Raw genomic sequence first — 18,348 nt, 5'->3', positions numbered from 1 at the left:
TCAACAGTTCTTACAGTTATTAAACTGGAGAAGAAGGTTCGTAAAGGATCTATCTCGAAAGACAGCAAACTTGGAGAAATTATTAGCAAAAAATGTCAAATGGGAATGGACTAACGAAAATGAAGCTAGTTTTTGAATTCTGAAGAAGGAGTTAGTCCAATTACATGCCCTAGTGCAGCCTGATTTCACCAAGTCTTTCTGCCTGCTATGTGATGCGTCCCTGACTGGATTAGGAGCGGTGTTGTTCCAAGGGAAAATAGAACAAACTCCGGACTTAGAAAAAATCGCCATTATACAGTATGCCAGTCGGAAACTAAAGGGATATGAACGAAACTATACCGTACAAGAATTAGAATGTTTAGCAGTACTTTTCGGAATAGATCATTTCAAAGTCTACTTGTATGGCACCAAGTTCTACGTTTATACTGACCATAAAAATTTGATATGGCTAGAAAATAGCCGTGACTGGAGTGCTAGGTTAACCCGTTGGGCTTTAAAACTTCAACAATTTAACTTCTCCATTTTTCATATTAGTGGAAAGCAAAATGGGATAGCCGACGTCCTAAGTAGATATCCTCAAGCAGAAAATTTCCTGGATAACGATCCTGAAAATGAAGTCACTTACTCAGTGGGATTGACGAGAGCACCCAGTTTAGCAGGAGAAGAACTGCAAGAGTGGCGGAACGCCCAACTTCAGGATGAATGGTGTTGTAGCATCTCTGAAGACGTTCTATTGCAACCTAATTCCGGTTACCTGCTACATGAAGGCTTGTTGTTTTACAAGGATCAGAAGGGACGAGGAACTTACCGATTACTCGTTCCAGACATTTTGATTCCTAAGGTAATGGTTGCCGAGCACGACAAAGCTGGTCATTTCGGGTTCACCAAAACGTATAAAAGGCTAAGACTTCATTTCATTTGGCCCAAAATGAAAGACAAGATTGCGCAATATGTGCGGGAATGTTTGGTATGCTCCCGAAACAAACCGGACAGGAAAGGAATCTGTAGACAACAATTTAGCATTATGAACAAACTTCCCCATGAAGTATTGTCTATTGACATTGTGGGAAAGCTACCTAGATCCGGGACTTTTAACTTTATCTTCACCATGGTGGATGTAGGCAGTCGATACGCTATAGCTTACCCTTTAAGGACTGCTAAAACTGAAGAAGTAAAAAATAAACTTGAACAAGGATATATGGCTCATTATCCTAAACCCAAATATGTTTTATCAGACAGAGGGACTCAATTTACTTCCCATAAGTGGGCTAATTTCTTGAAGAAACATGGGATAATTCCATGGTTCACCACTCCCTATCATCCTGCAAGTAATCCCGTAGAAAGGGTAAACCAAGAAATCGTAAGGTTGCTGAGGACTTTCTGCTCGAAGCAACATGATTCTTGGCACAAATTCGTAAATAAAGTATGCTGGCTGATTAATTATTCGGTATCCGAAGCTACAAGATACGCCCCAGCTGAACTATTTTATAACAAGCCGGTACCTTCTAATTTATTGAAGCATTTAGAATGGCCCGAAGGAGACGAAGGAAAGATCGAATGGGAAACCAAATTGTTCCTGGCCTCATACAAACCCAGAACTCAGAAAAAGAAATGCGAGCAAACCGGATATATTTTGAACACCGGAGATTTAGTGTTAAAAAGAAATCGTAAACTGAGTTCGGCACCAAACAAAGAAATCGCCAAATTTTTCGAATATTTCCTAGGTCCCTATGAACTAGTAGAAATCGGGAATAATGTGGCCTTGCTAAGGGATCCCTGGACGAAGGAAGTTTTAGGAAAGGAGAATTTCCACAACCTTAAAAAAATTAATTGTTCAGCCGAACGTAAAAAGGAATTGCTGGAGAAGTGGAGTTCTAGCCGAGAGGGACTGGAACCTAGAAAAACAGAAATTTAATAATAGTGAAGAACCTGAATGAGAAGAATGATCTTATTCACGAAACCAAAAGAGACTGAGGATGTTTCCATAAGCCCAGTAAACGTTATTGCTCGGTAAGCCAAGGAAAGGCTACCTGGGGAGAAGGTTGATTCCCTTGCTCTTCGAGGATAGAAGAGAGATTGCTGTAACAATTTAAAGGAAGAAATTGTTATTTAAGAGGCTGCGTCCTCATAGCGTTAGCGAAAATGGCTTAAATTGTAAACGTTTATAACAAAAGGTCAGATTTCATAAAGAATGGTTTAATGTTCAAGAAATGTGAGACGAGAATCTCTAAAAATTACTGTTGTAGTGACATTAAAGGGTCATTAACTAATACTGAATGGTCTAGCCTGTAAGAATGAGTATATATTTGATGTTACTTTTGTGCTGCGCAAATAAAAAATGGTGAAAAATGTTATAGGGGCTAAGTCAGAAAGGAATAAGAACTAATGAGAGAATTAGAATTTCCTATTATGTAAAAGATAAAGTTTGAGATGATTCCCAGATCAAAGGTTTGGAAAAGAATAATTCATAATTATTATGTGGATAAATTGAAAAGTATGATATTTAAAGCCAAATAGTTTTTGAATAGGATTATTACATTAATAAGATTAGATATTCAAAGGAAATATTTGTCCTAATTTTGAACTTGAACATGTAACGAAGAAGCTTTATTGTTTACTGTAAACTTCTCATAACAAAGATGATTGATCTGTAACTGATATGACTGAATAAGTTAACATTAATTTCTGTGTTATATTCAATAATTCGAAAGGTTTGTGATGTTGGATTTGTTTGTTAAATCATTAAAACTGTTGTGTTGAATTAAAAACTGATTTTCTAATTAACCAAAGTGTGTTAAAGAGTTCATATATGGGTTACTAACAAAAGTTTATTTGAAAAAAAAGAAGAAGAAAGGAGTTTAAAAGGTTGTGATCAAATATTTCTCTTTCATGTAATAACGCTTGAGAATTGTATGATATATTGATTTAATAGTTCTATTTCAAATTTGGATATAACATTGTATTTAAGAGATGCACTTAATGGAAAAGCTAACCATATGATTTCCAGTGTGTTGTTATAAATGTTGATAAAGCATTAATATTTGGGAAACAATATAATTATTAGTTCTACTGAACTAATCATTTAATTTGAAATAATAAACCGAATTGCTATATAAAAAACTTTATACTCAAATGAACCTAAATGTAAGTTTTTTGGAGAAAAAAATGTATAAGAAAGGCAAAGAGTTTAGAGAAAGAAAAATTTGTTTCACTTTCGTTTCTCAAATTTTCCTTTAAACTACAGAGAGGGGAACCTGTTACGACCTTACTTATTTTGTAACTTTGCAATTCCGTGTCAAAAGAAAAATTGATATAGTGTTACCTCAAGTCCTTGTTAATGTCTGTGATACTACATGTTGTGACACAAATATGAACGTGCCAATCAAGGCATTGTTGAACAAATGTATTCACCTTTCTGTAACTATCTAATGAAGACAGCTCGCTTAATATGACAACGGGCATTTATTATGATGTAAATATAGTTTTGCCAATCAAAGATTATCCATGTTTGATGAACTAACCTAATTGTAATTAAATAATGGCGGAACATTTAAATTTGTATATTTCCAAAATGTAAGATTTTATCAACGTTAAAGAAATAATTGTTAACTCAAATGAATATGTAAACTTTCTTTGTAAATTTTTAATTGCCAAACTATGTATTTTTCAAATATCTTTCTGTTGTAATTTAGAGTATTGTAATAAGAAATTACCTAAAGACAGGTGTTCGAGGATGAAACTTTGGGTATAAATACGAAGGAGTTTGGTCCGTAAGGAGGTCTGTTCTGGTGTCAAGTCTAGGAAGAAGTGAATAGGTGCAAGCCGCTCTTCTGTAAAACCTCGACTGGTCAAATAGGAATGGTCTAATCTAGGAAGAAGTGAATAGGTGTATGCTGCTCTTCTGTAAAACCTAGGTTAGCCGAATGGGATATAAGTTCCAATTTAGGAAGAAGTGAATAGGTGCAAGCCGCTCTTCTGTAAAAACCTAAATTGGCCATCTCGGGTGATAACTCCAAGTCTAGGAAGAAGTGAATAGGTGTATGCTGCTCTTCTGTAAAACCTAGGTTTGGGCCACCCTAGTTTGACCTTTCCAGTAAGTTTGAAATTATCTATTAACAATTGATCTCCAAGTTCCAGTTATGAATTACCTAAACACTGGCTGTAAGTACTCAAGCAGTAAATAAACATTTCATTAAAACTTTACGACGTTGGTTGGATTTGTTCTGCACCTACCCTGAAGATAGGTTTCAGTGTAGACCCTTAGAGACTCAATGCTCCCGGCTATAGGAGTAAAGGGTGAGGAAAGTTACTAGGAACGTAACACACAGAATCAATGTTTTCTGGCACAACAACCGATTTTGGATGGCCTTCTTTAGATTCGTCCATGAGCGAACGACGGCCACGATTGAATTCACTAAACCAGTGATATACAGTGCTTTTAGATGGTGCTTCATCGCCAAAAGTCGAAGTGAGTTGATCGATGCACGGTTGTTGAGATAATCCACGTCGAAAGTCGTAGAAAATCATTGCTCGAAAATGTTCGAGTTAATTCCATTGATGGCATCCGATGAAATTTTCAAGCCCCTGTAACAAACAAAAATAGCATTTGTAAGCACAACGTTCTGGGTTGATATACCATAGAAATGTCCAACTTTACGATGGATATATTAGATGTTACCTAGCAACATTAGTGTTGCCAGTTCCGGATACATAAATAGCAACCTATGCAAGTCAACAAGTTAGTCTCGGGGCTTCATATCATAGCTTTTCCAAAATGCATGCATTTCTTCTTACCACTTACCCAAGACTTCAGTGCGTCAACACACACCATGTGGGTCACCTTGGTCACCTAATTTCATGCTGAAATACACCAAATATGCTTTATTCACAAAACTTGTGATACACTCCTCACAAAAAGTTTGGAATATTGTTATATTAGGCAATAGGTGATAGGCATGGAGGCATATGTCAGCAAATAGACGAGAACATTCACCAGACAGATACCATGTGTTCTTGTATTCCCAGGCTGTGTCTATTACCTATTGCCTAACTTAACAATATTCCAAACTTATTTTGAGGAGTGTAGAATCTCTGTTTGACAACACACACAACAGAAAATACCAGGCTTATTCAAACACATACATGATGTCTTTTTCGATCAAATGCTTGTCACCACATTTAAAGAAAAACACACATGTAAATTTTTTTCCCTTCACTCTGAATAACCCCCACCATATTATAACATTAACTGTTGGATATTTTGTGAAGAAACTTTTTCGTAAATAAAACTCACATAAAAGTCCATACAAAGTCCAATGTGTCATGTGGAAAGTGGACTAAATGTTTACAATTCTTTTTTCATTTATATTTCAAAATTGGGAAGATTTATAAAGTAGAAAATCAATATTTTACCACCATCTAAACAGAGCCATCTATTTGAAAATAATGGAACTACACATTTTATTGTGAAATTAAGGCAATTAATATATTGCTGCATTAGGAAAAAAAAATTAAGTGATGTGTAAAAATGGATTTCATTTTCGGAACCAGCATGTCAAAATTATTCAGAGACAGCAGTGATCTACGAGACAAACGAACAAAGGTAATGGCGTTATCAGTATGCTATTGAGGAGGCCATTAACATAAGCAAAGCAACATACAGTTTTTTGTGTGACTAAGAGAAGAAAAGGTTTTACACCATTTGAAATTAAAACAAATTTCTTCATTAAGAACCATGTATTTAGTTTTGTACAGCTGAGAACATAACACTTCACTTTCTCCTTCTCCTCTTTGGCTTTTTCCCTTTTCCTTTACTTTTCCCCTTCATTTTCTTCTTCTTCTTCTTCTTCTTAGCATTCAGTTGTAGTGGATTCTTTCTAAATTTGTGACCTTTGCCCTTCTTGTCTTCTTCCTCTTCATCAGACGTATCAGTCTTCTGCTTCTTACTTTCAATATATTCTTCCGAATTTGTTCTTTTCAACCCACCGCTCGTCTTCTTGGCAAACAAATCTAGAAAAAATTATAAGATGAAACATGAAGAAGCACTGTCTTCCAGATGTGGTGCCAAGATTAATCTTCTAGGGGTGTTGAAGGGTCGTGGAATTAAATGTAGGAGGTGAGATATTGAAAATAAAGAAAACATGAAGCATGCATTAGTCACTGCATACAATACTAAACAACTTTCAGTAGGCTTCTATGAGAAATAAGCCAATGAAACTGAAGACTACTAGTGACTAATATATATAACCAGGAGTACCCACAGGGGTGTATCATGACGCACTTGCATCATGAGAATTTTTGGGGGGACAAAATTTTATACTAATTCTATATATCTTCACACAAAAATGGGGGGATCGTATCATTTGATTGACTTGTTATTGATTTTTAGTTTTGGTTATTATGTATAGTTTTTCTACCTACCTGTGGATGATCGCGGCGTTAGGGTTGAAATGAAACACCACCTCTTACGCCTTTAGAATCGGCATGGTATTCGTATTAATACAAGATTAGTCGAGCAGACAAACTGTGCAGAATAAGGTTGCCTAAAGTATCTAAAGTAAATATATATTACTTAAATATTTCTGTATTATACAGTGACGCAACCACAGGGGGTCAGGGGGTCATTGCCCCTCAACCTTTGACGGAAGTCACTTCTAGGGGGCAAGGGGGGACAAACATTGATGGCCAAGCGCACCTGCAGTGGGGCACAGAGGTACAATTACCACCTTCGATTTCAAATTTTATGCAAATAAAAATACATTTTGTAAAATTTTCTTGCTTGCTTTGCTCACATTATCTGCTTTTCTCGTTTTCGTCAAGTTCAGAGCTTTAGCTAGGGGCGGCAGGAGTCGACCATGGGCACAGAGTGATATAAAAAAGTTGTAAAAGAGAGAATGCCATGGCATCCAGTGAAATTATTTGCACCCTATTAAATCAATATTGTTTTCAATTGCAAAAATTGGATCTAAAAAATGTCTTGCTCGCTTCACTCCCTTTGTACTTCTGTTCTGTAATGTAATGGACTTAAACAATGTGTGTTGTATATTTGGTTTCGATAAGCTTTCAATACGTACACAATTTAGTGTTAGCTTGTTGAATATGTATTTTCTATTTTATGTCTCATATGTGTAAAGCATATGTTGTGCGTGAAAGTTACACGTGTATCTTCAGAATGCATTTATCATTCGTTTTCTGCCACTCAAAAATACGGTTTGTATGCTTGTTTTCCATAATTAGCTAATGTGAAATTGACGGTTTTGAAAAATGTTTCATATCGTTTGTTCCAAACAAATGCTTTAGCACAGACTTCTAACCACCTCTTTGCGTTATTTATGAGTATAATAACGTCTTTGTTACTACTACTACTGGTAGTAGCAGTAATAATAATAATAATATAGCCATTATTAATATTATTATTATTACTGGTACATTTATCCTGGTACTTGCCCCCCTGACAAATTTTATGGTTGCACCTCTGGTATTATATTTTTCCAAATTTTGTCGGACAAAAATAATTTGAGTAATTAATTCGGCATAAACGACAGGTAGGGGGGAGAGAAATGTTCTACCTTTTAGGGGGGGGGGTGTCTCATGGGCCTTGGGGGATGGGCACTCCTGTATATAACACACACTATGTGGCAATAATTACATATGGAGCAGAGACTTGGACAATGACAGAGAGAGAAAAAAGAAAGATGCAGGCAGTGGAGATGAAATTTTTAAGGAGTATATTGGGGAAGACTAGAAGGGATAGAATAAGGAATGAGGAGATCCGACGGACAGTGGGTGTGGTGAAGCTTCAGGACAGGATAGACCAGGCACAGCTGAGATAGTTTGGACACATGAAGAGGGTGGATGCAAAAAGACAGCCAGTAAAAGCTTACAATGCACAAGGAGTGGGAGTAAGGCCAGGGGGGGGGGGAGACCAAGATGTCGGTGGAAAGAGCAGATAGCGGAGAGTGTTAGAAGAGGACAAGATTGGAACACCGTGGAAAGAGAAGAGTGGTGGAAAACCAGGACAAAATGGAGAGGCTTGACTTCTATGCCGACGCAGCCAGAGGCAGGAAACGGCAAAGGATGATGGTGACTAGTGACTTGCATCATTTTTGCTTGCTTTGACCATAACAACCACATATTTTATAATTTGAAACAAACTTTTTCAATGCAGGCCAGTGACAAAAGAAGAAACAATTCTCAACATCAATGTTAACAACAGCCGATGTTCTTTGTAGAGACTGCCACCAGTAGGAAAGTATATGTGGCTTCTCTTTCAGATTAAAATCAATGGTTTGCCTGTTGTATACATTAAAAGCAGCTTCACGTCAATACCTAACAGCTTACACTCAACAGTGATTGACTCAATTCATTTTACATGGTCTTTTTGCCACTTTTAGCTAATTGCGATTCTATGCTCAATATGACGACATGGTTTTGTAGAAATAGTGTTAGTAGTTATTAGGTTGAAATAGGTTTTGAAAAAAAAGGTGCAAATTCAATCACCACATGTCACATCTCAAGGGTTAAATTCAGTGCCAAAATTAGTTTTTTTTTTTGTAATGAATGGTTTATCTCATTCATGAATTCAAAAACATTTCTAGGCAAATCTTCTCAGCTGATTCAATGCAATTATCTAAAATACATAACTATATAGAAGAAAAGACTAAAAGACATAAGAAAATGACAAAAATACATAAGCACTTTTAATTCCAAAATATTCACTCAAAATTAAAAATTTCAAAAGTTACACATAAAACTGCACCAAAAAACAAATAACTAATAAAATTAACATTTCTATAATAATCATTAAAGCATATTATTGTACTCTATATGAATGTGAGTTCATATTTCCTTTAGTTCCTTTTTGCTTCTACAAATGTTGACCCTACAAAATTATATCACTTGTATACTTTGCATTGTGGCAGGTCAAGGCAAAATTGTGTGTGAATGGATTTCTCCAAATTCTGTACTGCTCAGCAAAGAAGAGAAAACCCCCGGAAAATATGCGAACTAAAATCCACTCCCACTTGTTCCTGTTCCGGTGAACGGCAGCAGACGAGAATTGGGGGGAAATCCTTCTTTTCCTCTGCTCTCAAATGGCACACTATTGCCACGTTGCCTCCCAGCTGTTCTCTGACAGATGGAATTCTGGCAAACCTGCCGCAAAACGCGACGTTGAGGGTGGCACGGTCAGTGGTTGAATAATTAATAACAATAAAATCTATTGTCATGGTTGTGATTCTTACTATGCGATATTAAATATTACCATCTAAGAAATAGATTTTATCTTCAATTTAATTATAATTATATCCTCAGAGACAGTGGCGGCGATTGGGTGTTAAATAAATGAATAATTGAATACTTATAGAATAACAAAAATGATATTACATGCAGTTGGAGAAAATTAAGTTTCTGATTAATATCTTATGCATATTTTGAGTAGTATTGTATATAAATCTTCTTTGTAATGTCATTCAAAGCCATATGATCGCAATATAATCCTTGCCTTCTAAAAAGTTCAGAGGAAATTAATAACCATCGATTATGCAACAAATGCTAAACAAGTATTTTCATTATTTAATTTTTCGTACTTAATAAGTCTTTCGGGTGTGTGTGTGTGTGGGGGGGGGGGGGGTCTGGACCCCCTAAACACACCCTTCCTGTCCTTTAAAGCTGTATGATCCTAATATAAATCCTTGTCTTTCAATAAGTTCAGAGGAAATTATACAACAAATGCTACACGAGTATATTCTCATTATTTAATGTTCATATTTAATAAGTCTTTCGGGTGGGGAGGGGGGGAGTCTGGACTCCCTAAATACATCCTTTCCGTTCTTCAAAGACGTATGATCCCAATATAATCCTTGTCTTACAGTAAGTTCAGAGGAAATTATATAACAACACCTAAACAAATACATTTTTCATTATTTAATTTTAATACTTGCTAAATCTTTTAGGGAGGGGGGACACCCCTCCCTAAATATGTCCTTGCCCATTCTAATTTTCTTTATGAAAGTGTCCAACATTCGAACTGCAGCCACCGCACGCTTTGTAGCTTGATTGACCGCAAATGTGTAACATCCTTATGTTCGTTGTCAAAAAATTTAACAATAACCTCTCGGCTCTCACTATGTACGGTTTTGCCCTTCATTTCGGTAGAAACAACATACATAACAGATGCACTCGAACTCAATGACCTTTCGTCCATGTAAGTTTGGCAACATTGAAAGGGTATCAGAAATCGAGCACTCCTTGCTAACCCCCACCTCCCACCCGACCCCACCATCGAACAAAGTGGAGTCTTCTAATATTTGAGTGAGAGGTATTCACTGTTGCCAGAATTATTTTAATGCAGGACCATTCTTAGTTTAGTTTACTGCCTGGCACGTCAAGTGTTGACGCTATTCCACTGAGAGAAATAAGTTGCTCACAGGACAGCAGCGCCAGAGAGACTTTCCCATCTTCGCTGAGCAGTAGTACACTTCGTGGCAAAGAAGAATCGCCCCTTAGTGATAAAATCTAATCTTTTCTTTCAAGCAGTGTTTTATTTTTTTTGTAATTATTTTGACATACTGTACATTTTCTGATATTTTACTTATTCTTAACAATGAAGGTAATAATGAAGAAATCAACAAAGAAAGTGGTTAGTTGATTAAATTGTTAAGCTTTATTGTTTTCTGCTATTGTTTAGTTACCTTTGTTTGGTCTGATGTATAGTTCAATTGTTACATTTGTTTAGGGATTGGTTTCGTAACCTCACTGAAAGATTTCTTGATCAGAAGTCTTCCTTCTTGCTCACACAAAGTACAGTAAATTGAAATGGGTAGAAAGAAGGGTGTTACAGATCTTAGTCCAAGAAAGCAAGAAAGGATACTTCAAATGTTAGAGGATAATGTGTCCAAGAAATAAATTGCTAGACATTTCAATTGTCTATCATCCCTGGGTGTTGTAACTCGTTTCCTTCCACTGCCTTTTCTACGGTCTGTACTTCCAGTCTCTGTATCCGCCGAACAACATTTGTGACAGTTTCTGGATGAATATAAAGTCTTTGTGCAATTTCTTTCTTGGACACATTATCCTATACACATTATCAAGATTTTCACATCACGTGGCTTCTTTAGGAGAATTTGAACATTTAAAATTCTAGGGTGTTCGGGAAAAAGCACTCAAGTCAAAAAATTAAATTCTACAGCCGGTAATTATTTATATTAATTATGTTAATAGGAAACATTACAGGCATAATTTACATGTTGGATCATCACTGTTAAGAATATTTACACATGCCTAATATGAAATTATACTATTACTATTTTCTTTAATTGATTCAGTGAGACTTATATAAAAGTAACAGAAAATTGCAGTTTGCGACTAAAGTGATTTCTCTTCAACACCTTATAATTATGAGCTTAACATTTATATTAACCCTATCAAGACAACTGGTATACCATGTCTCACCACCTCAACGTGGCAGCAATTACCATGCCATTTCTTCAAAACTACACATGATATTTTAGTGGTCTTCTTATTCATTTGTTTACATATGAAGGTATGACAACTCGAATCACAAAACAATATATCCATTGTTAATATTAATGCATTGCTACTATTAATTTCAGTAGTGGTGAACTTGTGGTTGGCGGGTTTAGGGAGGAACAGCTCTTCCTGCTCTTAACCTTCACACACACACATCTCGGTCTTAATACTAATAAATAATAATAAAACCCGTGGCTCAAAAGCCCTTGAAGGGCCTAGGCCGATCTCCCTCCCATAATCCTACCTAGAGGTGTGGAGATCTTCAACCGGTAATGGCGTGACGTGGGGGTCAGCATGTCGAACCCTCAGCGATTACAGGAGATTTCTGAGACCAGGTTACGCTACTCACTCGTAGCTCCCCAATTTCCTCACAATGGTGGGTTGCCACCGATCATATACACAGGTCGAAAACCCCCAGACTGAACCCAGGCAGACTCAAACCCATGCCATCCTGCAGTCTGAATCAAAAGCACAGTGCCTTAGACCGCATGGCCACGGAAGAGTCTTAGTGCCTTGTAAATCAGAGACAGGAAGGGAGAGGCGGAGAGAAGGTTGGGTAGGGCTTTATCCTTGAAAGTGTTTCAAGTAAATACAGGAAAACCTCGTTAATACGATATTGGTTAATATGAAGTACCCTTTAATCCGAAGTTCTTCCCACTCCCCAGCCGATAAGATAGGATTTATAATGTATTTCAGTATGGATAAATCGTTGCTAATTGTTTCGGCCACGATCTTCTTGCTCGTGTGCGCACGGGCTCCTTTGACGTCTAAAAAAAAAAGCAAACAGGTTCTGAAAACCTTCTTTAAAACGAACAAAAACCGCATGATAAGTAAAAGAAAAGTGACCCCCTTCCTTTTCCTACAACAGCTCATTATCCGCCACTGGTGTGCATGGTAATGGGATTTTTTCACACTGCTGATAAAAGTTCGGTCTTCGACACCTGCGTTATCTTTAAAATGCCCATGATTTCCCTTCTGCCACCTGCTGCTCTAACTTCCAGCCGGTCTCATTGTGTTTATGCTGCAGCTGGTGCCAGTGTTTAGTCTAGCGGCTGGAAAGCTCTGGCTTGCTGATAACTGCAATGACTCATCCAGTGCGAAGGAATAAGCTTCATTGTTTTGAATCTCGCAAAGCCATATAATCCCCACTTTTCTTCAGAACCATTAGCTCACTGCTCAATGTAGGAATACGAGAGGAAAAGTTTTGGCGGAGCGAGTGTTTGACCTCCAGAATACTCCTGAAACCGACAATAAATTGTCGATTAATCTGAAAATACGCAAGTTTCGTAAAACTTGTTTTTAGTTCATTTTATGCTGATGAGCTAAGCAGGACTAAATATACAGTTTAAAGTGGGATCCAAACCAGAGTGATTATCGAGTGCGGCACTGTTTAATGTGTCCTAGGATACACATTAGGTGCAAACATCGCAAGTTGTGTGTTTACTTTTTCAGAGTGGATTACAATGCAAGTTGAGGAAGAGTTTGGACTGCTCCCTGAAAAAGGGGAGGGGGCGAATACGAAGTTAACTGAAGCAGAGAATACGTGACTTTTTTACGATGTGTTTTAGATAGCCGAACCAGAACGAAATTTACAGCCCCGATTTTTTTTTGTTTTGTTTTGTGCCAGGGAAAAGTTGTGTTCTCTCCCAAGAGAATCTTCTCTTACCAGTTAATCCTGTAACCCACAATGTTCTAGTGAACGCACATAAAATCCAATATTCATTCTGTCCGATTATCTCCCGTCTCTTGCTCGTGCCAGTGTGACTACTGTCAAGATTCTTCCGAGTTTCACTTCTTGCAATAAACGAGATTGTTTTCTTTTCTGTAGGTTTCCGTGCAAACGGGTTTCTTATGAACTAAAATTGTAAGAATTTCGTGGAAGAGCAACAACTTTGCATAATTAAAAGAAAATACAGTTTTTTATAAGATTTTTTGCCACAACATGCATCCCGTGCATAACCCGTTGTATAACTAGGCAGGATAAATGGTGTTAAATGTCTCCTTGTAATCTTTGTGTCCACGTTAAGCTCAGTGTTCTCATTTTGTGCAACATTTTTTTCACTTTCTTTAAAACGTACAATATTATTATATAGTACATATAAAGCTTATTTTCTGAGCTACCACCAAGTATAAAACATCCTTTGTGGGGGTAATTTATACTCTACTTTATTTACACCTGAAAACAGGCGCCATCTTGAAAAGTTTGGATAACTCGAAGTCGTTTAATTCGAAGTTGACATTTTTTGGTCCCTTGAACTTCGTATTAACGAGGTTTTCCTGTAATAAAAAAAACACAAAAAGTCACATAAAGATAACAAGAAAATAACATTCGAATTTTAAAATTACCTTTGTCAGGCTCTTCACCAACTTCCTTTCTGTACCAATCGGCATCGTCATCCTCCTCCATATTTCTATGTATCGCTTCATGTGAATCTTTCACTGCCCTCTCCACCATTCTTTCGCTTTCTGATTTCTTTTTCATTCCCTCCAGAGCTTTCTGTTTTAGTTGTGCCTTCAATAACTCCTTCTTCTTTTTATTTTCCTCTTGTGTTCTTGTGCGTTGCTCTCTCAGTTTTCTGTACACAAAAATAAAAACATTAATAACAAAATGAGAAAATGAACTTTAAAATCAGATACAAAATAGTAAAGAATAACTGATTTAATTTTTTTAATTAAATTTTAATTGTTGTTTTAAATTCATTTTAGGCACAGATAGGCTAATGGGGACTGGACCTACAATTTAAAGTGAGATCTGAACCACTGAGCAATTTGCCTTCACTAGGTATTGAACCTGGGATCCCTTTGTTACAAAGGGACAATGTTACCACTATGCCAGCAGGGAGATTGTGATTTGAAAATCATGGGCACATAAGTACATAGGTTTTTTTGTTTTTGACAAAAACACGGAATATGAAATAGCATGCTGTAATGTTCATTTTTCATGTTTCTGAAAGGTGTGAGGTGCATTTTTCTACCCTGTTTTGTCACGAAATAATGCGAAATGAACTGCAAAATGTGAAATATATTCTTAAACACGAAATGTACCGTTTATGTACCGACGTGACACTTTCTGAAGTCTGAAGTATCCTGTGGGTTATGCAATTCGCGTAAAATTGATTAATTCTGTTGTAAATATTTGAGAAGCAAAAATGGACCCCTTTACACAGGAATAAACTTAATAATCTGGTATCTACGTAAGTGTGCTATTAGAAGGGATAAGTTTATTTTGTATAATAAATGAAGTTTTTAAATCAAATTTAGGATTATATTCAAAATTTAAAAAGCAAAATGTCATTTTATATAGCACTTTTGATGTGATTATTCACCACTATAACACCAAAATTTTATTTTATTTACCACTTTTGAACCCGAAATCAACTCTGTTTTTGTACCGAAATTTTGTTTTTTTATTTACCAAAAATATGTCCTCTAGCTATTTGTACCAGTCATGCAATATGGGCATAAGCCCCTTAACTAAAATAGGACCTAAATACAAGAAAAAAAAATGTCTCTTAAAAACATTCTAAATCAATTGCTAAAACTTCTACTGTCTAAGACTACGTGTACTAACAACTACAGAAGCTATACTGTCTTCGAGGATAAAATATCCACACCATAGTTAAAAGCTGATGCTGTTAAGGGGTGCTCAGCAAATACAAGGACAAAAACAGGACAACATGGTCCCACAAAGAATTATCTTGGTGGTGGATCCAGATGCCTTAGCCTCGTTGGCCACTGGGATGAACTATGTGGAAGTGAGGATGTCATTTGATCATCCAGTTCTGAATTTAGGTAATGCAAATTAATAAAACCAACTTCAATTATGTTACTCCTGTAAATGGCTAGGGATGGAAGTGCAGAACGTTTGCTTCATGGGGAGCGTCAAGTATCTTAGCACTCAGCGTGCAATGTGATTGCTCAGCTACTTGATGGTCAAATAAGCGTTGTTCGGTGAGCACTGCTCACTAGCTTCCTGAGCAAACTTGAACCTTGCACTGGTTTAAGGTACAGAATATATAATTTTGTGTTTAGATCTTGGGAAATGGTGGCTAATGAAGAAGTATTTGTGATGAATGACTTGATGTATGGTGTAATTACAGAGGAAGCTAATATAATTTTCAACGTTTTGTAACTGTATTAAAATGAAAGTGTTGTTTATCACAAACATACACCATAGTTTTTGCAAAGTCGTGCAAGTGTGTGAAAACAAAAATTGTTCGCATTCATTAGCACCCATCATTGTTTTGAGAAGCAATAAATATAATATTATAACATTTATTAGTTTATGCAACGTGCAATCACAGATGATGGCACTGATGTTTTGATCAATGAGCATACACCATCAAGTAAATGATCGAGCATCACTCAGATACTCAACATGCCCCTGGTGTACTTCACATCCGGTATCCTCAGTCTCCTGGAATGCTCAGACTTCCATGGGAGAATTCAATGAGGTTACAAAGTACGGCGGAACTGTTTACTGTATAAGTGAAGGGTGCCCTGAGGCAGGGATCCTTATTTAGTTACGAATTAGTTGGTGCATCATTGACAGTAGCCAGTGCCGCCGTCAGTATGCGGAGGTAAGTGCTTCAGCCAACTACGTTTCTCATCCTATTTTCTGTTCAATCCAAGTAAACTGTTAAAATCATCTATCTCCTTATTATTACCCAACTACTCTAACTACCATAGTTGGCTAGGAAATTTAAAGTGGTGGAGGCGTGAGTAAATGGAAACAGACATGCCAATTTGGGAAGTAAGGCCAATAGAAAAAAAGGTTTGAAACCGGGAAGCCTAGTCAACTGTTGGAATGAGGTGCCATCAAATAAGGAAGAAATACTTCATCACACGAACCTTCTTGCTTCTCTTCTCTCCAGGATCAATTTCTTCTCCTCCATTGTTTTCTCATAGAGATCGTGATACAACACTTCACCACTGACCAACCCCTCCTCCACCTTCAGCAGCTGTTGTAAAAAAGAAATTCTCAGTGTAAAACATTGCCATACATTCTTACCAGGTGGTAAGCCGATTCAAACTTAAATATGGAATGCATGAACAGGTGATAAATTTTCAGTTGATTTTCTATATTAGGGATGGGACCGATTAATCGGTAATCTATCGGTATCGGCCGATATAGGCATATCGGTGCATCGGTTTATCGATAAAATTACAATTATTTTACCAATCTGATATATCGATAAATATCAGATAATTTAGTGCAAAATTCTGCCATTTTGTTGCAATTGTTATGGATAATCTCCATGCTCTACTTTCTAAACAAGTAAATGTCTAAATATGCAATTCCTTTTTCACTGCAGTCACCTTGTAACTCACATTTATTAAGAACGTCAATGAACCTTTCAGGTTATTCAAGGACCATTTCTAATTTTATATCGGTTATTGGTATCGGTAAATTTTATATCTGTACCGGCCAAAATTTCATATCGGCCCATCCCTAATATATATTTTAGAAGGCACAATAAATGTGGATTTCCCTATATTTAAAGCTTTACATTTTCGGAACAAGTAAATAATCTATAATCACTAATAATTACTAGCATCACACCTTCTAGATTTGGTGTACCAATTCATCTAAATATGCAATATGTACAATTTTCAATAATTCTGCACCAAAATAGGATATTTTACAATAAATTTACATTTATTCGAATCTTTTGTGCACTATTTTGGTCAAATTTAGTCTCCTTAATTAAGGTGTACATTAGATTGAAGTGCAGTGTGTAACATATACCCAGGCACGTATCCAGAGGGGGGGCTTAGGGGGCTCGAGCCCCCCCCGAAAGTTTTAGGTTTACATTAGATAAAATGAGGTTTTTGATTTCTTGTGGTGTGAAATAAAATAATGTGACAATAATTTAAGGAGAGAAATAATTATCGAGGCAAGACGGAGAACGTTCCGTAACCCTGTTATTGATAATAACACGTATCCAAGATGGGGCACAGGGGGCTCGACCTTCTCCCCAGGAATTTTTTCAGTTTACGTTAGGTAAAATTAGGTTTTTGGCTTCTTAAATAATGTGAAAATAATGTAAGGAGAAAAATAATTATCGAGGCAAGACGGAGCATGTTTTATACCCCTGTTATTGTTAATGACTCGAGCCCCCCCCCTCCCTCATGAAATTTTTCAATTTATACTAGATAAAATTAGATTTTTGGCATCTTGAATAATGTGAAGATAATAAATTTATAAATCTGAGAGAAATAATTATCGAGACAAAACGGAGAGTGTTCTATAACCCTATTATTGTCAATAGCACGTATCCAAGGTGGGAATCAGGAGGCTCGAGCCCCCCCCCCAGGATTTTTTTTATTTTACACTAGATAAAATCAGGATTTTGGCTTTTTGAATAATGTGACGATGATTTAAGGAGATAGTCAACTATCGAGGCAAGACGGAGAATGTTCTATAACCCTGTTGTTGATAATATTGCACGTACACTTTTCTTGCGCTTTCGGTGTTGTCGCAGCGCACTTGAGCACTATGTAGAAACTAATCACTGGAAGGCGGGAGAGAGTACGTTCTTGAATGAGAGAAGGAGTCAACTACTGGCGATATTAACGAATCGTTTTATCTGCGGAACGTTCTAGAATATAATGAGGATATAAATACGCGGATTCAATTTTTCGGTAGATCTGTACAAAGAATCGGTTAATGAGATTTCAGAGGTAAGTGTGACAATTCATATAGTCGATTGGTGATCAGATCAGTCAGCATCCTCTGATTGCTTTATGAGATATAGTGATTCGAAAATGAAGACATTGACGACAGCAGAACTTCCGGCTCCTCAGTGTAGTGCTAGT

General features: G+C 36.7%; 1 protein-coding gene across 1 annotated transcript in view; it reads right to left on the bottom strand.

Annotated features, from left to right (window-relative positions):
* Window positions 1-5,723: 5,723 nt before the first annotated feature.
* The window catches only part of ppan (Brix domain-containing protein peter pan), a 49,461-nt gene continuing 36,836 nt past the window's right edge, over window positions 5,724-18,348 (bottom strand). Inside the window, exons 7-9 of the mRNA XM_083142022.1 lie at window positions 16,381-16,490; window positions 13,876-14,105; window positions 5,724-6,009 (exon numbers count right to left, since the gene is read on the bottom strand). Coding sequence (XP_082998148.1) covers window positions 5,771-6,009; window positions 13,876-14,105; window positions 16,381-16,490 — 579 coding nt within the window. The 3' untranslated portion in view covers window positions 5,724-5,770. The remainder of the gene's footprint in view (window positions 6,010-13,875; window positions 14,106-16,380; window positions 16,491-18,348) is intronic.

Source organism: Lepisma saccharinum, chromosome 20 (genome assembly GCF_977018435.1).
Source record: "Lepisma saccharinum chromosome 20, izLepSacc3.1, whole genome shotgun sequence".
Classification (NCBI taxonomy): Eukaryota; Metazoa; Arthropoda; class Insecta; order Zygentoma; family Lepismatidae; genus Lepisma; species Lepisma saccharinum.
This window is presented reverse-complemented; position numbering and strand designations above follow the sequence as displayed.